The following is a 25364-nucleotide window of genomic DNA, read 5'->3' as shown; positions in this document are numbered from 1 at the left end:
ATGGAAGGATTTGGTAGGATCTGCTACTGAGAGAATTAAACTGTTAGTGTTGGAATAGTGAAGGAACTAGAAGCAATTGCCATGCAAGTGCTTTTTAAAATCCATTCTGTGGCTCTAGTAGTTTCAGGATCCTGGTGAGAGTGTACAGGATAGAATAAGGTCAGAAACCTGATGTTTCTAGTAGTTTGTTATACAAAGAGTGGGATATGAGTGAAATACTCTTGCAGTATATTGAGATAGTTAATACTCATAGACCAAGTTTCTCAGTAGCTGTGCTTGGTTGGTGGGTTTGAGTAGTATGCATGACTGTGCAGACCAAACAGAGAAATGCCCAAATGAAGTTATAGAAGTTGGCTTAGCGTGTCTCCTAGTGGGTAAGTGTGGCAGTCCTTATTGTCTCATTAGGTGTTGTCCCAGCCCTTGTGCCTCTTTCAGCTGCTAGGCTCTGAGCCCCCAGTCTTACAAAGCAAGCAGGCAGGTTTCCTGCAGAAACATGCAGGCACTTGTGTTTGGTCTGCTTAGCACAAATTTGTAGTACCTCTGCTATCACTGAACTTCATGCCAAGTGTTCATTAAGTCTTACCCCTCTATGGCTTAACTACAAGGGCCAGCTTGGTGAGCTGCATGCATATGTTCAGCCCCATCTTAACCAGCAAGCTTCTCAGTGTCATGAGCAGCGTAGTGGAAAATATACAGAATGCACTAAACACAATATTTACCAAGCACTGGAGTTTTGTCGGGTCATATCCAAATTTCTTTGCAGAAACCTCTCAATGAAACCTTTTTTTTTTTTTAATGCTTTGCTACCACAAGTTGCAAAATCAATTTTCAAATATATTTAAACCAACAAAATTCTTTGCTCAGAAAACTGACTACATTATTTTTACTGAAACTGTGAGCAGAAAAAATAAGAAGTGATTAGGCCAAACATGATAGGTCACTGCTGAAAGACAAGAAGCATTAGGAAATTCCAAATTGAAAATGGTTTATTAAAATGGAAAACAACACACGGCCCTGTTGCAGAGGTCACTGCTATATTTCTCATCAGGCCGCATAAGCATTGTGTAGTGTGTCTGTATTGGTTTGGCTACACAAATAATATATGATGCAGAAATAAAACTGTGCCATGAAGAAGTGACCTTATTATAGAGCAACAGTATTTATCTCACCACTCTCCAATGGGTTTCTTTTATGGCTTGAAATGAGGATTTAATTTAGATTTAATGTTGTTATAAATTAATTATCTATTATTAAAAATACATTTGTAGAGCTTTAGAAATATGTAAGATGTAGAGTTGTTTAAACCTCAGTGAATGGTTTCTTAATAATTCATTAATATTTAACATATAATAAATCAGAACTAAAGCTTGCGGTCTTACATCTAATCTACCTGTGTAATGCAGGATTTGTCGCTCTTCCATATTTAGACAATTTACATGACAAGTGTATTTCAGCTTAGATTCCAGCCAAAACTTAGTTCTTTGTATGTTGGCTTACTCGCCATAACCAGTCAGGTGATAAATGAGCTGCAATTCTTGAATAAAATAGGAAGCTATTGGTTGGGGTTCTTTAGAACAGTAGTTTGGTGGTGGTGTGCTTGTGTTGTAAGCATGTATACAGTCAAGTCTGCTTAGTTAGATCTCTTCAGATCAAAGTTAGTATCTCAAACTATGTAGCTGGGGACTGTGTTTGGGTTTAGGATAGATTTATTCCTTTCTGGTATCTATAAAGTGATTTGGCAATAATTTTCCCCCACGCATGCTCTTCCATTGCCTTTTTAAAACCAGTTAAATATTTGCTGGTACAATGAAGCATAGACCACTTGCTGCAGATGAGGATTTGTATTTGAAGTCTGCAAGTGACATTACCTTTTTTTTGGTTTATGTACAAAAGTATACATCTTCTCAGTTAATCTGCAACAGCTTTTCCAGCATTAGATCAAAAATAATGGATAATTTGTTAATGATGGTAACAGAGTTCACAGTCGATCTTTTTTATTTGTTTTTGCAGACATGGAAATACTAGCTTCGAATCTGATAAGACATTTTTCAGTTTCACCAGTGTGTAGCCTGCAAATACAAAATGGTAAACTAACAAAGCAAGCTATAGGTTTTAAGGAATTATTTTCCCTGGTAATGTTCAATTCTCCAGCACTAGACTTGTAAAATCAAGACTGGGACTTTTTTTCTTGCAAGCACGATGAATTTGTGGCAAGCCAGCATGTTGTGCTATACAGGTGCTCCCAGGCAGAGGATTTCCCTGGTGCCTCCTGTCATTGTTTACAGTGTGTGACATGACACTTTCAGGTCTGTGATGATAGTTTCCAGCTACGATCAGCTCTTGGCTCATGCTCTAAGATTAGGACCCAACATTTCTCCTTTGAATTTTGATTGCTAGTACCCAGTTGGACAGAGACAAGCAAATACAGCTGCTGAATACTGGGCTTTGATTCCTGTCAGCTTTAGTGAGGCACACGGTGAGACTTCGCGCAACTTTACACAAGGTTTCTGTTATGCTGACAAAACCTTGTTAATTAGCAGTTGGGTCAGTTAAACTTCTGAGTTTTCAGACTGGCCGTTGCTAGGGGAAAGGAGAAATTAGTTCAGAACTTAGTAGTTTGACTGAACTCTCTTGCATCATGCCTGTATTCACTGGAATGAGACATTTCTTTTGAATAAATATAGTAGCATTTTTGTGTGTTAGTGTTTCAGCATTTTTATTTGATGTCATACAACTGAAGGCAAATTGTTACCCATGACTAAGTTTCTCCACTAATGACGTAAGTCTGAAGGTCTAATTTGTCCATCTCTATCAGGTTTTCTAAGCCGCAGATGCTAGTGAGGTACTCAGTATCTTATATTGTCCCTCCCTTCCTTTCCTGGAAGATGCTTTGGTAAAGCCATATCTTCGGTACCATGAAGTTTTAGAAAATGTAGTATCTAGATATTGGATGGGGTTTTTTTTATTTGTACATAACCTTTGAAAGTGAAGTTTTCTTTAGGGATGACTATTTTAATCAAAAAAATTCATGCTTTTTTTCAATCTGTTGTAAAGTTTTAATGATGCCATCTTCACACACTGGTGAACAAGCTCTTTTGCTGATATGTTGTCTGTTTAATCAATAGAAGATAATTCAGATAATTTCTGTAGTTTTCTGAGATTGAGGAAATGATCAAACAGGCAAGGAAAGATTGTGGGATAATGTGAAAACCAGGTGCTGGCTAGTTCTGACTGAGCATTTGATTGGCAGGGGATTGTGAGGAGCTTACTCTGTGTTTGCCTGTTCTGGTACATCTCTCAACAGAGCTGGTAATCCCTCATCCTGAAGAGTTGTGGCATTTTTGCAGAAATTTGAGAACGAATTCAACCGTGTCATCAGGACAAAGGCCAAACTTCAGTTAAATGTGGGCCAGTTGTGATGTAATCCCTGATTTGTAAAGTATATGAAGTTTTACTTTTAGTACCTGCCAGAAAATTATCTGAAGTGTAATCAGCCTTTTAAGTAAAAAGCGCAATCTGTTTCTGTCTTAGACTCCCAATACCCTGCCTCTGACATAGTCTGTCCATTAGAAACATAGGCTATCAAAGCAATACACCAAGATGTTACTTGCCTGGCCTGGTTTGCGCTGGGATAGAGTTAATTTTCTTCCTAGTGGCTGGTCTAGTGCTGTGTTTTGGATTTAGCATGAGAAAAATGTTGATCTCACAGTGGTGTTTTAGTTGTTGCTGAGTAATGCTTACACTAGTCAAGGACTTTCCGGCTTCTTGTACTGCCCTGCCAGTGAGAAGGCTGGAGATGCACAAGAAGCTGGGAGGGGACACAGCCAGGACAGCTGACCCCAGCTGGCCAAAGGGATATTCTATACCATATGATGTCATGCTTAGTATATAAGCTGAGGGGAATTGGCCGGAGGACAGCAATCACTGCTTGGGGACAGGCTGGGCATCAGTCAGCAGGTGGTGAGCAGTTGCATTGTGTATCACCAGTTTTATATATTGTTTTATCATTATTATTTTCCCTTCTTTTTCTGTCCTGTTAAATTGTCTTTACCTCAACCTGCAAGTTTTACCTTTTCTCCAATTCTCTCCCCCATCCCACAGAGGGGGAGTGCACAAACGGCTGTGTGGTGTTTAGCTGCCTGCCTGGTTAAGCCACAACATTGCCTCTTAAAACGCTCACTCAGATTTTCATTATGTGTTCTTATTTGACTCACTGTTCCATTTTAAGTCATAGCTGTCTACTTCTAGTAAACCTAACAATGTTTAGATATGTCACTTAAATTAAGTACCGCAGATATTTCTTAGATGGCACAGAAGCTGTAAAGCAATGTAACATGAGTGAAAAGAAGAGGTGACAGTGGAAAAGTAGAAGCAAACAGAAGGAAACAGGATGTGTCTTGCTTGTTACTATTTGTTTTGCTCTGGTTATTGCTGTTAAGGTTCAGCCAAATTAGAAACTGTAGGCTTGATGTCAGTGTTGCTGAGTATAGTCTTACAGGTCATGCTGAAGAGGAGATAAGACATTGTGATCCCTACTTTTGGTAATATAGCATATCAATCTGCAAATTAATCTGAAAAGAATGCTGGGAGCATGGACTTTGATATATAGAACCTGTAGGTTGGTTGGTTAGAAGCAAAGAATCAGCGATGACCTGGTAAAATGGAGGGAATTTTCAGTTCATTTCAATGGGCTCCATATCAGTGGGTATTTCTTTGTTTGATTGAATAACCTTCCTTAAAGAAAATGTGTAAATTTCAGAAATAAATTACCTCTTTCCCTGCCTCTCATGGTCTGATGTGGGATGGGGGGGGAAGTATTTTTGCATTTAAAAATGGACCAGTAGTTGTTAATATGCGTAGTCTCAATCACAGTATGTATAATAGACAAAGAACAGATTGAAGAGATAATATTATAGCTTTAAAATAGTCCCATCTCCTGTAGATATATTTTTCCCTCCCTCATGGCAATGATGTCCTCTGCATGTAAATGACTTGGATGCAGGCTAAGTTCAGTGCTGTCTCACCACTTCAGCTTTGCATGAATACTCTCTGCTTTGATTTTCTAGATCAACCAGCACATCACACTCTAAATTCCAAACTTTGAGATGTTTGAGTCACCTTTTAATCAATGGGTTTTTAAAATAAGGGACCTCTTTCCAGGAAAATTCCGGTGAGAAAAAGGCAATTACTAAGAAGGCAAGCCAAAACCTATAGCTGTAGCAGTATGTTTGTGTGTATTCTCTCTAGCTGCTTTCATCAACCTTTTTGTGCTCTTCTCACTTAAATACTTCAAATACATATGTTTCTGAAGTGGGGTAAGAGGGAATCCCTCTCTCCCTTACGATAGGGGTGGGGAAAAAAAAGATATCTGAGCCTTCTGTCTTGTTTTCTTGAGCCCTAGTTAGCTTCAGAAGCTGTGAGACCCAAAGGCACAAAAAGTCAGCAGGATGTGCTCTCTGCCAGAGAGGCTGGTACTTAGGTTTGGAGGTCTGGTGGTGGTGGGAGAAGAGGTTGTGGCTGAAAGAGGAAAAAGATATTTTTAAGCTGGATCACCATTTCCCCAGGTGCTTGGCCTGCGCTGTTCTGCAAGTTTAGCAGCTATTGGAAGATGAGTATTTTTAACATTTGGAAGATGCATAGATAAGGCGGTATCTGCAATAAATTATGGAATGTTCTAGCATACTGAAATTTGGGACAAGAAAGCTGTTTTACTGAATTATAATTTGCCTTTATGTGGGCCATACTGTACTGCAAAATAATCATAACAAAACAGCTGTTGTGGAGTCTGGGTTACTCTGAGCAGTATCCTCACCATGGACACAAGCTGTTTTTCTAATCAAGTCACATCTGTTGACTATCAAAATGATAGGAGGTTGCTGTGTACATAGAGGCAAAAAAAAAAATCATCAGTGGAACTGAGACTAGAAGCTGAGGGTGATATTCACAAGGACTGTTTTCCCTTGGCTTGCTTTACAGCCAGTGAAGTGAAACAGATCCCTTTGGGTGACTGTGGATACAGAGGACAGGAGTGAAGGTGGGTGGGTTCAGAACTTCTAAGCTGAACTTATTTTTTTCCGATTGGCCTCTGGGGGAATGCTGGCAGTGGAATGATGATCAGAATTAAGAGAAGTTGCAAGATACACCAGAGTTTCTCTCTGCTCCACTTAGAAATATAAGAACTTCTGATAAGTTACAGAGATAGAAGAATTTTGGGGCATATTATTGTATAGGAGATGATCCTTTATAAGCCTTGTGTCAGAAGTAGGATCTCAATTTTATGTGAGTTTTTTCCCATAATCAAATGGGATTTTCTAATGATTGATATAATTTGTGTAGGGAGTTCAGACAGAATGCTATCCTTGTAAAATAATAGTAGTGATAAATCCAAAAGCAGCATCAGGCATACTCAGAAATAAATTCCTCATACCCTGCTCTTTATCTACTTTGGATTTTCCTCGATATTTATGAACGCTGGCCGCATTTATTCCTTGCTATGCTCCACAAAGATGAATTCTGCATATTTAGAAGTCAAAGGAGGAGTAGCTCAAATGCATGTTGAAGTTAACAGTATCATGGCCGTTACTAGTATTCTAATAAATGTCTCAAATGCTATATTTATATATACATTTATACTGCTGCAGAATGAAGTGTTACTATTTTGATTTAGACTTTGAGGGAAAAATTTTTAATCGTGTGTATGTATGTATGAATGTATATAATACATGCATGAGATATATGTGTGTATTTCCAAACCCATTCTTCCAGAAATCCTCCATGCACTCTAATCTCAAGCATAGGTCCAAAATGTGCTTTAATGCCACCAATTTTACAAAACCTCAGCTGAAACCCATGTAAGCTCTGCATTTATCATAAAATAAATGATTGGATATGGCAAGGAACTTGAAGATCAGGAACATTGTGTGACAGTTCTCAGCTTATCATGTCCCATTTTGTTTGGATAGGTTTTTTTTGTTCCCCTCTGCCAGTGTCCAGTGCTGAACCTTAGTCTGACTGCTCACTCATGTGAAGAGGCTTGTTTACCTTGGTGAGATGGCTCACAGGAGTGTAGATGTGGAGCTGGACCAGAGCAGTCTGACAGAAGTTAAGGCTCTCTTTAATGTACAGGATCTGCTCTCATCAAGGAGAAATGTAAAATCATAAAGACTTCAGAAGGAGGGAATCCAGGACAGCATCTCAGACTTGGTCCCCAAATACAATCCTTGAAGTTTCCCTACTGTGAAATACTCCTGGAGCTCATGAAATCATGAAATCACATGCTGACTGCCCTGTATGATTCAAAGCTGTAACAGGAGAGTCCAGTGTTCACAAGCACTTAGGCAAAAAATCTGCTCTGTGCTCCTTGAATCTTCTGAATGATTACTCTCAGGGAAAAAAATGGCATAACAAAAACAATCAAAGGGGGCAGGTATAAAAAGAGAGATCAATGCATTTTCAAAAGAAAGATGATGTTTTTTCAAGTAAAGTAAAAATGAAGGCCATGGGGTAGGGAAATCTTCCTCTCGCAGCTCCTTAAAGGTAGGCAAACCACCTGTGCAGTCCTACAGGCAAGATTTTGCTTAGTTGTGTATTGGTTTGTATATTTTGTATGTTGCATAGCTCAATTTCAGCAAACACTTAACTGGAGCTTAAGTGAATTACAAACACCTATCACCAGTGGAATTTGGAAAGTGTTTTTAAAAAATGGCAGAAGGAAGAGCACAGTATTCAATCAGGTTTCTTCCTGTTGGTTGTTTAAAATATCCCCGAACATTCCTTCCTGTTTGCTATTCTTTATGGTTTGATTTATCACTTGTCTGAAGTGAATTTCCCTCCGTGTCCTGTACCAAATACTGGGTACCAAAAATTCTAGAGAACAAAGTAGTGAATGTTTAATTCATCATGAATACATGTCCTCAGAGATCTGATTGTTCTTCCAAACTCTGGAGCACACACCTATCTACGTAATTGTTTGTTAACTGTAAAGAATGAATAGGCATGTGTTAGATGAATCAAGTTGCCACCTGAAATGTTAATGAATTCCTATGAATACTGACTGCAGTCTTCACTCAGCTGTATAGTCACCGGTGGAGCAAAGCTGAGGGCAGGTTGAAATAATTTCTGAGCCATTTAGGCTTGAGTTCAGCCTTCTGCTTGAGGAGTGGTACAGGATGTAGGGTGAAGGTAATTGGCCTGGCCATGGCTGCTAGAAAGTATAATAGAAACCCAAATGTAGCAATGAAGGAAACATCATAAAAATCTGCCCTGAACACCTATTGCAGAGTGAAGGAACATTCCTGCTCAGTTTCAATGGCCATTTTTATGCTAGAATTTGTATTCTCTCTATGACCCAGCTCCTGTTGAATGTTTTGGCTACCTACTGATTTAGTATGGCCACTACCTTGTATTTCTCCAGCTCCTGAAGCGATGCAATGCGCTCTGCCTCAGACTACTGCTCTGTGGTACTTTTGGGGTTGACAGTTAATGAATAGAAAGCAGTGCCACCAGACAAACTAGTCTTTCAGCATATAATGTCATACAGGAAAATGCGCATTATGTTTCTATTTGAGAAAAGCATGTTTTCTTATTAGTAATTTCACATACACAGACCTAATCGTAGAGCCAGTTGACTGCAACTGGTCGCAGAGAAGCAGGCTGAGTTTATTGCTTCTAACAGGAATGCTTTATGCAGAGAGAAACTCTTTGAGCTGATGTTGATGATTTTGGTTTCAGAGCAGTTCATCAGCGCCCATGGTCATTACAGGACTAGTTTTCTTTATTTAAAGCAAAATATCGTTCTTCCCAAAGGAAATGGGAAATATTACAAGTTTATAAAAAGGATTGTTCTTTTACTTGATGAACTGGCTTCACCTCTGAGTCCAATCTAGTGGATTTAACTGGCTTTCTGTCACAGATAAATCAATCTACATTATATGGGGCCTGACTTGGCATATTTTACCAGGAATGTTAATCTGTTTACTTAAAGCACAAGCCTCAAAACAAAGTCACTGTGCAAGTTCATAACAGCAGCATTCCTTTTGTACGTTGTGGCAGAAGAGAAAAATCTCAGCCTAAAAATACTGGCGATGCAAGACTTGTCAGATGGAGTTTTCAGTTTTATAGGCAGAGAAGCCCATGATAAGCCTCCCTATTGATACTGTAATCCCAGAGATTTAGTATTTCTTCCCAGACAACTGTATTAACAGTGAGTTAAAATTGGGAGCTCTTAGTAATTTATGGTGAAAACATAACAGAAACATGGTGGTTTTCCTAAACTATCCAATTCAGATTTGAAACTAGTATTAAAGAAATCCATTGTGCACTGTGTGTGCTTAATGATAATAAAGATGTCATAAATTTATAATCGATACATATTAGTGCCTAGAATTCTGGGTTATAATGATTTTCGAAACTATACTTAATGTTTTCTTCTTTGTCCTCATTTATTTTCCTGAGTAAAATGACGAATTCTACCTTTTTGAAAAAAATGAGGCATGAGTAGGACACACTTATACAATGTAAGGAATGCACATAATGTATTTGTTTGTGTCTTGTTGGTGTTTTGTTTTCAGTAGACACTCTGATAACCAAGATATGTGCAAACCTTCAGTAAAAGATGTCACCATATGTTAAAGATTTTGATGTATCCTAACAGTACAGTTGCTCTCAACAGCACATCTTGGACGGTGGTACACTAGAGGAGGAAAGGGTGTATGCTGTCAATTAGAGGCTGCAAGTCTCTGTTCTGCACATGTTCTTCTCATTTGGCAAAGCTGGTGAAAAAACTTTGAGCATACAGGTAACTTGATTATGGTGATGTAGAAATGTCCTTAAATACTTGATAGAGGAGGGCTTTAATATAGGAACCAGTGTGGGTGAGGAAAAAGCAATTCTGACTATAGATACCTGTTTGTTGACATTAGCCTTGTCCAAAGTGGAAATGGTGTTTGATGTTTAACTGCCAAATGGACCTAGACATAGACTGCAACATTGTGGTTATTTTGCTTATTGAAAAATTGTGGCTAGAAATTCCTGCCACCAGAGTTTAGCTACAGCTGCTTGATAGTACAATGGAATGCAGTTTGCCCGTATCTAGATTAAGTGCAGAATTGGTAGCAATCGTGAGATTACTCAGAGTTAAAGTCTGTGTTTACACATTATAAAAACTCCTAATCTGTATCTAAAGGTGACATTTGTCAGTGTTCAAACACGCTCAGATTAGGTGGAGAAAGAGGGAAGGGAGCCTCGTTCTTGAAAAAGAAAAATAGAAAGCAAAGCACGTCTTAATGTGGATAACATGAATTCTTCCCACCCTTCAGGAGCAGCTTTTTGTGAACACCAGGCACTTTGGAAGTTGTGGTTGTAGAGCTCTGCCTGGGGAACGCTGCACAGCAGAGACAAGCTATTAAAATATGTACACATTTGCTTCCCAGTCGGGTTATCTTACATATTTTAAATACTAAGATTATAATTCTAACAGATTCTGCTAATCCTGGATCTCTAAAAACACAGCTTCAAAGTCAGCTAAACTACCCCCTGGTGGAAGGGGTGAGCAATGCAGAACATATTTCCTGACATCTGTCAGGAAAAAATAATGCCTTGATAATCAAAATTTACAAGAAGCAAATACTTAGCAAATCTTCAATGTTGTAATGAATCCTGTTTGGATATATAGATAAAACTCAAAGAAGGGGAAGGTGGGGAAGGTTGAGACAGGAACTTAAAGCCCTCTAACAGCTCAGCTTCAAAGCTCAATTTATTTACATATCATATTAGGTGGGTTAATGCCAAATATAGAACAGGTTTTCTTTCTCAGCTTTACTCCATGGACTACAATTCTATTTCCTTTACCCCTTTCTGCTGCACTCTCCGCTCAAGGGTGTGAGACCCTGTACTCATCTAAATCAGTAATTAGGCTCTAATACCTGGTTTCAAAGCACTGTGGGAATTGCAGATGTTTTGGAGGGGGTGGAATGATATGAGCCCCCCTGTTGAGCATCCTTGTCCACCTTGGAATGCTAACTTTGAACTTTTTGTCACAGTTCTGGCGTGTGGGAGCGAGTGTTACATGCTTCGAAATATGAAAAGACAGTACACATTTAAAAAGAAATACATATTACTAATTTCTCCTGAAGGGAATACTAGAATCTTACTTTCAACTTTTAGCTGCAGATACACAGTTTCCAGTTTAAAAGGCAGGATTGTTCACATTGTGATTTTTTTCCCTCCACTGCCTCCCCTTTTGCTGCCTTTTCCAGTCATTAATTGGGTATTCTGTCCTCAGCTGAGGGAGGGGTGGGGGGTGGCAAGTTAATTATATGGGGTTGTATTATGATTCAGGGCCATATTTCTTGGACTGTTAAGTCTATTTTGATGAGCATAAAAGTCCAGAAACACCTAGCAGAGATTTTTTTTAACCCTTTGGGGTAGATTTTCAGTGTGTAAAGGAAAGTAGTGGCTGTATCAGGAATTTCCTGTTGGTGGGTTCATAGTGGAGCTGAAAGAAATGTGAGTTAGGGTCAACTTTTAGCTGTCGATTATTTGTGCTGGATGGGCAGGGCTGACATGGAACTACCTCTCTTTGCTTGACTTGAGTATTTCTGAGCCCTAACAGAGAAATGGTGCCTCCATGCCTTTAAAAATGGCTTTAACAAAATGGGGTTTTTGATAGTGAAATTTTTGTCTCTGCATCAACACTGCTTCTGTTAACTTTCATGGAATTAGTTTTAAGCGGGCAGTAGTCTGAGGTGGGCAAATGTAGTGAATTGTGTTCACAGAGGTGGTTGTGGGACAGCACTGTAACAAAAATATAAGTGGATTAAGCCCTTAATGCCACTAGAGATGATGAGATTTGTGTGTCCAGTTGTATGTGAAGCTGAACTGTTGGTTAGAGGCATATGCAAAAAAAAGGATTGGATAAAGAAAACAAAATGGGAGAAAGGTTCCTTGTCTTCAGCAGTGTCTCTAATCAGCAGCACCTCGCAGGGATGCATGTTAAACAACCTTAACAAAGAAAAAAAAAAGTAAAAGGAAGGTAAACAGCAGGTTAATTAAATTCACCAGGGTATTAAATATAAGACACTGCAAACATGAAAATAGTAGGGAAATGATACAGGAGACTTGAAGATGTTAGCAGAATAGATAGAAAAGCAAGCTCAGTCTAACGAACATAAGTAAAAATTAACCCAAATGAGGTTGATGATACCCAGAAAATGGGGCTTAGAAAATAATCTACGTGTGGTTGGAAACAACAGTGAACTGCACTGATGGTACCAGAAAGCACCAAAGGCAGTGACTTGTCATTTGGTATTGTAGCAAGTAAAACACGTGATTGTTGACTTTGGGCTTAGCTCAGTAGCAGAGTGCAGCAAGCTATACGGTATACAGTCGTATCCGTTTAGGTCTGTGATGTTTGTGTCTGACATGATTTTTATGCAAAGGTAGTGGACTTACGAGTGAAGGAAGCTAATCTCTATCTGAGTTCAAAATAAAACAACTTCTGCATTACAGTTATTTGTTTTGCATTTAAATATGTTTTTTTCCCTCGTGTTCTATTATTCCTCTTACTAAGATTGCTTAATAGTGTGTTTAGATGGTACCTCCTGAAAATTCAGGTATAATATGCAATTACAGCATATTTTGCATTAATGACTAAATGCTTGTTTGGTGAAGTTTTTGAAAATTATTTGCTTTTTTTCAATTCATTACCAAAAATGATGAGGACTTTCTTTTAAAGTCAATTAGAGTTGATGCAATGGATCATAAAAATTAATTTTGGACCCCTGTACTCTAGAAATAAAAGGGCTGCAAGGAATTTGTACCTTCATTTTATTTTCTTCACTAGTCATTGTCTCCTTTGGAGCAGTTTCCTTATTATGGTCTGTCATGTAAATATTGTTTGGACCATTTTTAGTGTACATCGTACCATAAAACTCTAATTATTTATTTTGACAGCTGTTATGATAGTTATTAATATGCACTTTAAAGCCAAGAGATCTCCTGCCTGTTTTGTCAGTCTGTGGTTTGGTGGTGCTTGCTGAAAATTATATGATATTCATTCAGCATAAAAAAAAATAAAAATTCCTCTGCTCAAGATCATTTGTCAGTACTAGCTCCACAGAAGTCTTTTGATGTCCAGAGTTTCTCATAATTGTCTGTTAAAGAGTTTCTTGCATCAGCATCACAGAAAACACATGCAAATAAAAAGGAGCATTGTTTAGAGTGGATATGCCAGGTCCTTTAATCTGAGTTCTGCACTCAGAAACAGCAGAGTAACCTATGGGATTAGAAAGGGGAATGTGTTTTAAGGCCAAAGTAGATGAAGTAGGAGTGTGTCTGCCTGAGGACTAGGTGGTACTGGACTTGTATTTCCCAAATATCATCATCCATTTTACAGCCAAACAACAATCAGTTCCCTTTATTTGCAGGCTTTGTGGTTTCCATCGTAAAGTCTTTGAATTATAATATGCCTTACAGTGTTGTGTAATGTTAATGTGTTTTCCCTGGGCAAACACAATAGTGGTGCTTTAAACATGGTGCTTTAATAACTAGACATGGCTTTGTCTCTGTTAATGTGAAGTGACAATCAGATTGGATCTGGAGGATGAAATAGGTAATGGTCCCAATTTCTAGGCTGTGTGGCTGCAAGGGATTTTTCTTTGGGTCAGCGCTAGTTTGATCCTGTGGACCTTAATGCCAGTTAGAGGTTTGAGCACTCCAGAAATATATCTTTTGTTTGGCATCTGAAATGAATCCAGCTGTGTGCTTTGAGACCTCTCTGAACCAAACTGCAGTAACAAGGGACAGTTAGGACAGTTTAGAGATGGCCTTCAAAATGGTACTCAGTGGTAATGTAGGCACACCTTAATATACCAAACCCAGTTAGATGGCACTGCTTCTCACTGCTGAGCTTTGTGGTAGCACATAAAAAGAAGAATAAAGGGTCAGATAAATCAATTTACTATTTCTTTGGGAGGTTCCTTTTAAATTTTCCATAGCTGTGTGATACATTTTTATTAATAGGCCATAATGTATCTTTCATCCTCATTCAGATATAATCAAGGAAGGCTGTTAAAGCATAGCAGTGATATTTCCACAATGTTGGCAAAATTTAACCTATTTCCTGTAGTTACCAGGCAGTGGTTTCAGCACCATTTATACTCTGCAGTTGTCATGCAGTCTCTTTTTGCCCATCTTTTCAGCTACTGTCCAGCTGTTGTTGGAGAGATGGTAAACACTGAGAGTGTGGTTATGCTAGTAAGTTGTTGGTATTCTGTGAAAATGCCTAACTGAATGTTTTGTTTGGAGGCTGCTACCCACCCTTTAGAGACAGAGCAGGGAGAGAAAGAAAGAAAAAAGTGAGTCAGAGCACCTATTGGTTTGACTTTTTTTTTCGGAGAGAGCCTGCTTTTCTCCACTGACTGTGTAGTCAATCTCCAAGTGTGGGCACCTAAGTCAAACAGAGTGACTCTTTGAGACAGTCTTTTTGTTTTGTGCATGTGTAGTATCTACCATGATGCCGGCCTACTATATCTTATCACTATGGAAAACCAAATCAGTAATTGTAGCTCATGCTGCTCAAGATCCTGGAAAGCTGAAAGGAGTTACAGGGAGTAGTGGGGGGACAACAGGTCTTGTGCAAAAGCTGAGCCTCCCTTGGCATTGTTCACAGGAGCTTTTTGGCTCCAACACACCAGATGTTTGATCTGGGATTTGGCTGTGCTGAAAAGCCACAACAAAACCAGATGTGTGCAGCCATAACCCCGGACCAAAATGTTTGTGTGAGATAGTAATGAACCAGGAGTTCCAAGAGTGTGCGTGGTTCTAGTCATGAATTATGTTGTCCATATATAAATACCCTCCACTTGAGGAAGGTGAATGAGTATGATGCTTCCAGATTTGTCTATGAAACACCATGTTTGAAGTTGCATCTTACTTCCTCCTCAGGGAAGGCACATCATATTGCTAGTTTGGGAATTTTTGTTTTCCCCTAAATACACAAGCCCGTGAGTTAATCTAGATGGAGCCAAAGAGGAAACATAGTTAAAGCTCTTGCAGGAAAACCGCAGATACCCGTATCCTTATTTTGCCATTGCAGATTTGCATTTGCCATCAAAGTGCATGTTGTATCTCCTTGTCCACACAACTCCTAACATATGCATGGCAGTTTGAAAAAAAGTAGAATTGGTATATTGATTAAAACCAAGAAAACTTCTAGCATTTGTTAATGTATTTCCCCTGCCTTCCTATTTGGACTGACTCAGAAATTCTGGTCATAAGACAGTTAATAAGCTTTCCAAGTGATTGTGTTTTATGTATCCAACCATTCTTTGGTCTATCACTCTACCTAAAAATAGCCTCTGATTCTGATTGCTAGAACCCCTCTGATTGCTGCGGGAGTTATTGGTGGCCTCTTCATCATCGTCATTGTGGGCCTGACATTTGCTGTGTATGTTCGGCGCAAAAGCATTAAAAAGAAGAGAGCATTGAGAAGATTCCTGGAGACTGAGGTGAGTGTGCACTTCTTGCAGAATATTTGAAAAAATATGCAGTGCTATTCTGCTTTTATATTGAAGACATTCGGGTCTTCAATCCAGTTACCAGAGAGGTCTGTAGAAATCTTTTTGCTAACTTCTGAAGGACTGAACTGACGGAATGAATTAAGCTATTTCAAGATACTAGTTTTCTGTACATACATAGATTCATGGCTTTTGAAGACCAAAAGAGATCTACATGATCGCAACGTCATGTTCTGCCAGATTTTTGAACTCCCATCCTGATCTCAACTGAACTTCTATCCCAGTTCATCAGTACATTTAGCAGCTCTCATGTTTAGGTATTATGGGTTTTCATCCAGTGTACACTGAGGTCAGCTTCTAAGACTGAAATAAGTTCAGCAAGCTCTGATGCAAACTTAAGGTCATCAGGAATGCTTAAACGCAGAGGTTGTCACTTACTGTTTTTCTCAGTGCCTGTATTGCCTTTGTGGTCCAGATTTTGTCAGAGTCTGTAGTCATGATCAGTAATAATGCTGTGTTTTATTAAGCCAAGATACTTCCCAGAGCTTAACCAAATGAGGTTCACAGTTCTACTGGGAAAAATATGTAGTGGAGCTATGGGACAGAGTGCTGTCCCCACTCCATCCTACACTTTGAAATGCCAGTAGTGGAGGGGGCAATCTAGGAAGTATATTTAAACATACTTTATCTGTCAGCTACAGCAAAGGTGATTACTACCATCTCCTCTGTCCTATGCTTGAGACACTTTGCAATTAGGGTCCCCCTTGTAAGATAATAAAACTTGGGAATATTGTTAGCCAGTGATTCTTTGACAATGCTGTCTTCCGTTCTGTTTCAAGGGTCCTGCTCCCACTCATCTTCACTGTAGAGTCCGGGAGCAATTGATACATGCATCCCCAATCTGTTTGCCTAAGTATCTTTATGGTTGGCTAAAATTTTTGTTGCTTCTTAAATACTGTTCAGTTTTATAGAAAGCTTAACAATACTCACTGCCTTCAGGTATGTAAATCTTGCCGTTGTATCAGCCCCTACTTAAGCATAAATGATCTTCAGCAGGTAGTTTTCATTGGATTTGAAAAGTATTAGCTTTGAAGTCCAGCTCTCATTCTCCATTTGGTCAGATAGAAATTGTGGCTACAGCAGTTCCTGGGAGCTCCAAGGTCTCCTACTGAACATGTGGGGAAGCTGTTGTCTTGGCTTAGATACTGAAGATTAAATCAGCTCATCCTGAAATAAACATACAAGTGACTACAGCTTCAACTAAAGTCTGGTTTTTAGCTGGAGGCTGTAACAAACGTATTCTTTCTGTAGATCATTCTCAGTAAAACTCTACAAGCATTTTTTTAGATGCCCACAACACTTTTCCCTGCCATACCTGTGCTGGTGGACTGTGGCACAGAAGCTGTTTTTACCCTTCCCATACTGAAAATACAGAAGTGTACCGCCAGTCTGTCTACTTTTCTTTTACAGTAAACCTTCTTTCTTTCACCATGTGAGTACTGGACATCTAAAGTGGGAAGGAGGAAACAGAAATCACTCTAAAAAAAGTACAGCTCACAAATTATTTCTGTGATCACCTGAATCAAAGTAGTCTGGTCAACTAATTAAGCAGTTCATGATGCTTAAAGAGCCATAGAAGTAGTTATCAAACTGCAGAGCATCATGAGTTTAGCCTTCTAAACAGACAACTTTGAAATACTGCAGTGATTTCAAACCGATTTGAGTAGGAGTAGCCAAGAATTATTTTCCACATCCTGTAAAGGAACAGACTATTTTTCATTGTTCAGCGTATTGTCCTTTTCATGTATTTTTAATTTATTTTTAAAGAAGCATTGTGGTTTTTTTTTTTTCTGACAGAGACAGTATAACGTTGAGATCTGAGAGTGTTTTTAACTGAATGTGCTATAGTGGCTCATTTACAAAGTTTCTTGGGACATCTTGTGCAAATTGTTTAATTGTGCCTTTTTTGCAGTAAATTTATGGCTGTTATAAATTAGCTGTATGCTGTAAGATGTTTTCTCCTTAAAGCTGTCGTCCTGTGTGGTGTAACAGAAGTTCAGAAAAATAGTCCCTTCCCCAAAACAGAATAAGAACGTGATGAGCCATTAAGTCAGTGCTATTAAAAAGAAATATGGCCAACTTAAAAGGCACTAAAATGGGCAAAAATAGAATGTGGTGCACTGATAATAAATGCTGTATTTCTGTCATGTAGAAAATATTTATACTGCCTCCATTAGCAAAAGTCCTTGGGTGTGTTATTGTGACACTGATTCAATTTCCAGTTCATAATTCCATCATACGATTCCTGGTGGAAATTACTACATGTTGAGTGAGGATTTTCTTTATTGCATCTCTTGGCTTCTTATCGTTGCTCATCTGCCTTGAAGGTAAGAAATCCCTCCACAAGTTGTCAGGTTAATGGTCAGTAGACCCCACCACTGTCTTATTCCAGTATTTAGTGGGATTGGTTGTTTTCAGAATAAACTTCTGATGAGTTCTCACATTTTCAAATAAATAAGACTGTTGGATTTTCCTTCATAGCTTGTGGAACCCTTGACTCCAAGTGGCACGGCACCCAACCAAGCACAGCTTCGTATTCTGAAGGAAACTGAGCTGAAAAGAGTCAAGGTTCTTGGCTCTGGAGCCTTTGGAACTGTATACAAGGTAAGAGTCTTCAGTACACAGCAGTGAGTTCCCTCATTTAACTTCTGAACAGTCAAGTTCTGCATTGCAGCAAAGCATCCCATACCGTGGGTGGGTTCATGAGTCCTACATGTCTGGGAAACTCATAGGATAGTGGAATTGTGTGGGAGGAGCACATCTCCAGGCTCAAATGTTAACTTCAGTTTTAATCAGACATGCAGGTAGTATTTCGTGGTGAGGAAAGGAGTGTCAGCCACAAGTATCCTTGCATGAAAAGAGGACTATGCAAGCTGGGCTGTCTTGATATATTTTAATATATATCAAAGTATCAAAGTTTGTCATTCTGTTCCTACATAATGGCTTTACAGTACACTATTGGAAGGCTAGCTAAAATCTGTCTCTTATTTTGCAAGTGTCACATGGGTCTTGTAATAGTAATCATACCTCGTAAAACAATATTGTCATTAGCTAAACCATAATACTTTTTGTTTCTTCCATCTAAATAGAAAAAATGAGTTATGTCAATGCACCCTTTAACAACCAGGACGTAGGAGCAGAGCCCACAAGGGAAAAAATACTTCAGTTAAAGATTTTTTTTTTTTTTTTTTTTAAGATCTGTTGGTCATGTCTGAATCTCAAAGGCATGAAGTAGGGCTTAATGAGCAAGTCAAACCAATCAACCAACCCTTTGGGAGCAATGCAAACCTGCCAAATCAAGGTAGTATGTCAGACCAGTGGAGGAGGACAGATACTGCATCTGTCTTCAAACTGGGAAGGAAATGGAGGAAGTACAGACCAGCTCACTACAGCTACGGGGTCATGGGAATGCAGTTTTGCATAATCAGTTTGAATATATTTAGGCAATAATAAATTTATAGAGATGGGGACCATGAGGTTGCCAAGGACGCAGCAATACTCAAGAAGGATGAAAAAGTAGCCCAAGAGACAAACAGTTTGTGAATTTTAAATTTAAAGTTTACTTTTTAGCCATCTCAGCTTTTAATTCTCATATATCAATTAAGAAGTAGTTTAGTGGAATTTTTATTGTTTTATAACTTTGTATTCTCAGTTCTGAGGTTCATAACTGAACTACATAACGTGACAAAATGCTTCAAAAAGAACTATAACTCTGAATGAAGTTTTTATGATTGTTGTCTTACGTCACTTTTTTTTAAAATCTTTCTAGGGCATTTGGGTCCCCGAGGGAGAAACTGTAAAGATTCCTGTGGCCATTAAAATCCTTAATGAGACCACTGGTCCGAAAGCCAATGTGGAGTTTATGGATGTAAGTAAGAGATGATCAGCATCTCTGAGTCTTGGTGGGGTGGGGGCCGTCTTTCTGTAGTCCACAGAGATTGCAGAGAGGAATTTCTGCCAGTTTTCTTTCCTTATATTTAAATAGTAGAAGGAGGCTTGTACACAGGACTGAAATTGTGCTGATGTTCAGCAAGTGCTAGAATACCATGTCCCTAGAAAAGTTCAGCTGCTGACATTTTTTGTGTAGGCCATTTCCCTCCTTCCCTTAGCCTGTGACAAGCTGTCTCAGTGTTAATGCATATCTATAGCATTCTTTATTGCAGCAATGTTCAAACAAACAAACAAAACCAACCAACCAAAAAAAAACCAAACAAGGTTACACCTCAGCTGCGAGTAGGTCAGTGCAGCTTCTGTGGAGCTGTAGAGCTAGGCAGATCTGTATGAGGCAATGCTCTGCCCTGTTTAGTTTACTGCATGTAGATGATTCCATTCCAGAACCATAAGTTACCTGCACTGTCAGTGCCATGGTAATGAAGGGCTGGCTTTTTCACTGTGGAGATATCATGGACCCGAAGAGGCCTGGAGTTTTCTTATTAAATGGTCTTCCCAACAGTGGAAGGCTGAAACTCCTCTGTCTCATGTGTGAGACAATCTTTCCATGGCAGAGAAGCTAGAGACAAGTTCAGAAGTAGTTGCAGGGGAGCATCTTACCATGTATGCAGGTCTCCACTGGTGTGGAACTCACAGGATCAGAAATTCAGCCTCAGCTCTCTTCTGCTGCAGTGTTCCTGAGAACTAAGCACTGAGAGTCTGGGAGCTGTCAGCAGCATCAAAGCATAACAGGGAGGGGAAAGAAAATTCAAGTACACTGGATTTTTAAAACCTTTTTGCTTTACTGATCTGAAATACTGTTAATAAGAGGTCAAGATCACAATTTTCATGAATGTTCTATGTTCACAGAGACTATGCACTGAAGTTTTTAGCTCCATGTCAAGGTCAAGCCTTGTTGACACTGTGAATGTGTATGTCCTATTCTGTGACAATTTTTTGACAAATCATAGAAATTTACACTTTTTTGTAAATCCCTCCTGTGAACTTGAAAATTACATAGGACTTTTAAGCCCTGAAGATCTGTTCAGTGTATAGGCTTAATTTGGTTATCATTAATGACACTGTAAACCACAAGGAGAACATACTCCCATTACATAGTCTATTCTTCCATCTAGATATTAATAGAGATGTACGTTTATTTAGCTGCTTCAGACAAATTATCATGCATGAGTTCTTAGGCAATTGAACAATGGCTGTATAGGTGAAGGGATTTCCTGTGCTGTTTACAGAGCACCGCACATTTATGTTGATGATATTCAATAGTCGGTGTGCACAAATAAAAAGAAAAATGGCCATTTTGGCCCTGTTGAAAAGGAATGAATTGCACTAAAGAGATAAAGATATCAGAAGCTTGCTTAATGGTCGAAATAATGATCAAGAGTATTGTTAATGGTAGAGCTCCAGAAAGAGGAGAGCTGGTATCCAGCACCCTTTTGAAGTTAAGATGCGGGGAGTACAAGGACACTGAATGCAGCCTGCACTCCATGTCTGATGTTAATTCCAGCTTCAAGATGAGAGAATTGTTATCAGTGTATGAAAGTCAGTGGAACTGAGCAACTTGCACCAGCTGAGGATCTGACCCTTTATCTAAGAGAGAAATAATAGTAATATGTCCTTCTTTGGTATTGATTAACCTCAAAACGCTTTACAAAGAAAATGTAAGGTCCTTGTTAAAAGACAAGTTACTTGTCTGAGGTTTCATAGCTCAGCTTGATCAGCTGACTTAATTCATTGGACCATGTTTCCCTCCAGTGTATGCATCATAACATCTGATAAATGGCTCAGAAGTTATAAGGGTTTTTGGAATCTGTAGAGATTTTAACTATTTAAGGTATAGCCACGCTACGAAAGGTTTCGCTTTAAAATAACAGTTTCTCATGAGTCTCCTACCCAGTGGTAAAAAGGTGAGAGAAAAGTGAAGGTAATTTTTAGTCCTAGAGGTTAGTAATAACCTAAAGGTTATTTTTAATCACAATAAAAAAGAATTGGACTTCATCATTAGTAAGGAGAAATAAGATGTTTTGTATCAATACTGCATTTGATATGTGTGCAGCGGTCTGTAACATCCTTTGCTGTACTGCACTGAAGAAGATTATTATTTAATTTCATTCTTCTGAAATAATTGCTCATGCCAGTCGTACAGTTGTTCCTGCCATCCTCACCTCCTAACCCAGTCATTTATTTCTGGAAACAAGACACTTTTTTTTAAGAGAATGACCTAGACATTGTTTATGGTTTTAATGTGACCACTCACTCTTCTCTGTCCCAGAAAGGATATAGCTTTCAACTTTTTAAAATTTTAAGCTATTTTGAGGAGATAGTTTAAATATCTTTCATTGAAGAGTAAGTTGTCATAGAAAAATGTGTTTTACTCATTCACACAACAAGGCTTTGGTCAGTATAACTATCCTGATAAAACTTAATACTTTTTACTGGCGTTATTTTATTAGGAAAATTAAAGTATACATATGAAAGCAAAATGCATCAGTTGTGATTTCAGCAAAAAGAGTATTATGAATAGTCATTGGTTAAAAGCAGTTGTATCAGATTTTCTTTAAAGGTATATAGGTGGCTAAGCGCAATTACAAACATAGTAGGGATTAAGTCTTTCTTAAGTAAGTGTCTGACATGTTGGATATGAAAGGGAAGAGGAGGGAGGTGTCATATGAGTCACACCCTTGACTAATTTTTTTGTACTTGTCAAGTATAGGTGTGCTTTCGTCAGTAATTCCTTTTTACTCAATTGTGTATGTCCTTGTACTTGCAAGTAAAACAGCATTCCTTTTAGAGAGGCTCTGGAAAGTAAAGCCTCTTGTAAACAGCAGTTTGTGTACAGAGAGGGTACCTGGGACACTTCAGTGTCTACAGAAATAGCTGGTATAGATGTTAGTGGCATGGCCCATAGGCTCTGGTTAAAACTTCTAAAGTTGGTAGAATGTAAGTCTAAAAGTGCTCTTCAAGTTCCTTAAATTCTGTTAAATGTTATGCTAAAAAACTAAAGAACAACAATTTGGCTACTGGGCTGTCATTTCGGCACCTTGAACACCCACTAATGGATCTGTAATGACTATAATGATACAATGCATGATGTTAGCACCTGCTATGGCCAAACACCTTCCACCCTCCTCCCATCAGGAGATGATGAATTGACCATCATCAAAAAGTGCATCCCCTATTTAGAACTTTTCTTCAGGGAGTTGTAACAGCATCTGTTTTCTCTGCTTTCTCCACACATTCCCAGCTAGCTCTTTTTCTTGTACTGTGCTCCCTGCTTTCTTACGTAGTTTTTATCACTTCAGTAGTCCGTGTCTGTTACAATAGTGCACGCTGAAGTCTGTGAAGTAACCCATACCGCCTTCTTGAGGGCAGAAGCAGAATGTACATGTGGACTTCTGTGGATTTGTTTTCATCCTTCAGAGGTGGTTGTTACTGTTTTGTAACATGCAGGTTTACCTTTTTTCCACCTATTTCTGAAATACGTATTATCTCTGGAATAATTTCACGGTCTAAACAATGTCTCTTCAGGTGTTGAAGCAGTTGGCTGTTTAAGTTGTGGGGCATAGTTTCTCCTCCCTGCTTGGCTGGTCACACTTCATCGTCCCCAGAAGGGTGCTGGAATCTGAATTCCAAGTGCAGGTGTTCTTGCTACTGGTCTGCCTGCAAGCATGTCTGGGAGGGGAGTCATCAGTGTACGCAAGGGTATCAGGAGGGAAGGATATCCTGCTCCTCACCCTAAGGCTGCTAACAGAACATATGAGGGTCCTGAGTTTTAAGGAGGGAAGAGAGGCTTGTTGTGAGGAAAAAAGGCAATATGCAGCCAAGAGGCTACTTGATAGTAGAACAGGGACTTATAATTTCACTTGTGAAAACAATTCCCCTCCTCAGCCTCAAATTATTTGACTGTTATGATTGTCTGGTAAGTCAAGTAGCCATTGGCCTTATCAGGTGGTTTAACATCAAACCAGATGCTTGACTGATAATGTAATACATTCCAAAGTCACGCTGCAGTTGGAAAGCACAGCAAACTGCCTTTGAGGCTAAAAAAAAGTCTTTAACGTGTCATGGGGAAACAGGCAATTGATGAGGGCCTTTCCTCTCTAGCCCGCCAAGTGTGGTATTTCCAGGAAGTAATCCTGCGAGCTGTTATTCTGTCCAGGGTTTTGATACACTTACAAGTTTAATCTATCCTCTCTGAACTTAAATGCTCCATTATCTGTTAGAAAATAATTAGAGGCTGCAAGCACAAGTCTGCATACACAGAGTTCCTTGGGAGTCCCTGAGCTCATTGAGATGAAGACAGTTTGACTGATGGTGGTCAGCTGATATTGGGCCAGAAGCTAATAATAGAAGGCAGCACTGCTTAGCTAGGTGAGAAAGTTAACTTGGGAAAAATTAAACTGAAGGGTTTGGGATTTATGGTTGGAAATAAATTGCCCATTCTCATTTGTTTCCTGGTAAGAGAGCTTCAGAGGCAGTTGCTTTCTTTTATGGTTTTATAATTAAGATCTAGGGGGCTTCTTGACTTCGCCTGGACTTAGTACAGTTCCCTGCTGTCTCTGGGAGCAGTGTTCAGTGTGCAGGAGAGCGTTTGTCAAGTGAAGTGTAAAGGTAATAAGTGACAATGACCTCTACCAGGCATGCAGCAAACAAATTAAAGCTGCATATAGGGGGCTGATACCCACATCTTTTATTTATGTCTGGCCTAATTAACTAAATTAATAAAGCAGTCGTCTTGTACTGCAAAAAGAAACAGCTTTTGTAAGCCTGTAAGCTGTCTTTATTCTAAGACAAGTCCTCAAGATGTGACAAACTTACCTTTGGTTCAGAGGTTTCAAGAGGAAAAAAAGCATGTAGCGGACTAGCAAAAGAGAATTTTGTCTCCTGTTCAGCTGAAAACCCGCAGAGATGTGGATAGGTCTAGATGCTGTCTTTATTTCTTCAGATATGTCTAGACACCACTGTAGAAAGTAGACTGGAGATACAGCTAGCTCCAGCTAGCTAAGTGGGGAAGGTGAGAGAAGACTTACCTTTTCTTGGTTTCCACCATTGGCATTAGACATAGAAAGGTTCTAAGCTGAAATTTTTGGGTTTCTTCCCTGGTCCATGGTGGCTTTCATAGAGCCCTTGGGGATTCCTGTGACACACTCTATGATGTTCAGTTTCTCAGTTGACACAGATACATTTACACTGAGTCTTCTTGTAAAATCCTGCCTTATATGACCATGTAGATGACTGGAGAAATATTTTTTGTCTGTCCCTTGAATTATTTTTAATTCCTTGTATACATCTTATGCTACCTAGCCAAGTGTTTGGCCCAGGTCTTCAACAGTTCATCTAGATGCTTCTGAAAGTCTGAAAAGACACTAACAGTAGTTGGATAGTACATCCAGGCACCCCGCAGTCATCCACTGAGTGCATGGCTGCTTGGGAAGTACAACTGAGTTAATCTTAAACCTCAGATTAAAGGGAAGCTTTATGATTAAATTAAATCCTTTATGGCAGCAGTGAGATCTTTTTCCTTATGTTTGTCTGCTGCCATTTATGTAAACATCCTCCTTTCCAACTGGCATAAGGGGTCAGGGAGAATAGCTGATAATGAACAGTAGTGTTGCTGCACTGCCTGGCAGTGTGCTTCAGCTGCAATTCAAACAGATTTTCACTCCATCATGTTAAGTTGTTGGGGGTGGGGGGCAAGGGGTGACCTAACTCATCTGACTGTAGACTCCTTTTTGTGCGCTCCTCCTCCCACTTACGCACACTGTAAGTGTAGCCACTTGGGAGGGGGAACTGTTTGCCTGTCAGTTCCAGGCACAGAAGCTCACTGTGATTGCAGTTACA

The 25364-nt window shown here is 39.2% G+C and overlaps 1 protein-coding gene across 4 annotated transcripts in view; it reads left to right on the top strand.

Annotated features, from left to right (window-relative positions):
• The window catches only part of ERBB4 (erb-b2 receptor tyrosine kinase 4), a 647409-nt gene that overhangs the window by 500584 nt on the left and 121461 nt on the right, over positions 1-25364 (top strand). For all 4 annotated transcript variants that reach the window (XM_075094047.1, XM_075094045.1, XM_075094049.1 and 1 more), the window contains exons 17-19: positions 15374-15506; positions 18057-18179; positions 19345-19443. In XM_075094047.1, coding sequence (XP_074950148.1) covers positions 15374-15506; positions 18057-18179; positions 19345-19443 — 355 coding nt within the window. The remainder of the gene's footprint in view (positions 1-15373; positions 15507-18056; positions 18180-19344; positions 19444-25364) is intronic.

The sequence above is a fragment of the Phalacrocorax aristotelis genome, chromosome 5 (genome assembly GCF_949628215.1).
Source record: "Phalacrocorax aristotelis chromosome 5, bGulAri2.1, whole genome shotgun sequence".
Taxonomy (NCBI): Eukaryota; Metazoa; Chordata; class Aves; order Suliformes; family Phalacrocoracidae; genus Phalacrocorax; species Phalacrocorax aristotelis.
This window is presented reverse-complemented; position numbering and strand designations above follow the sequence as displayed.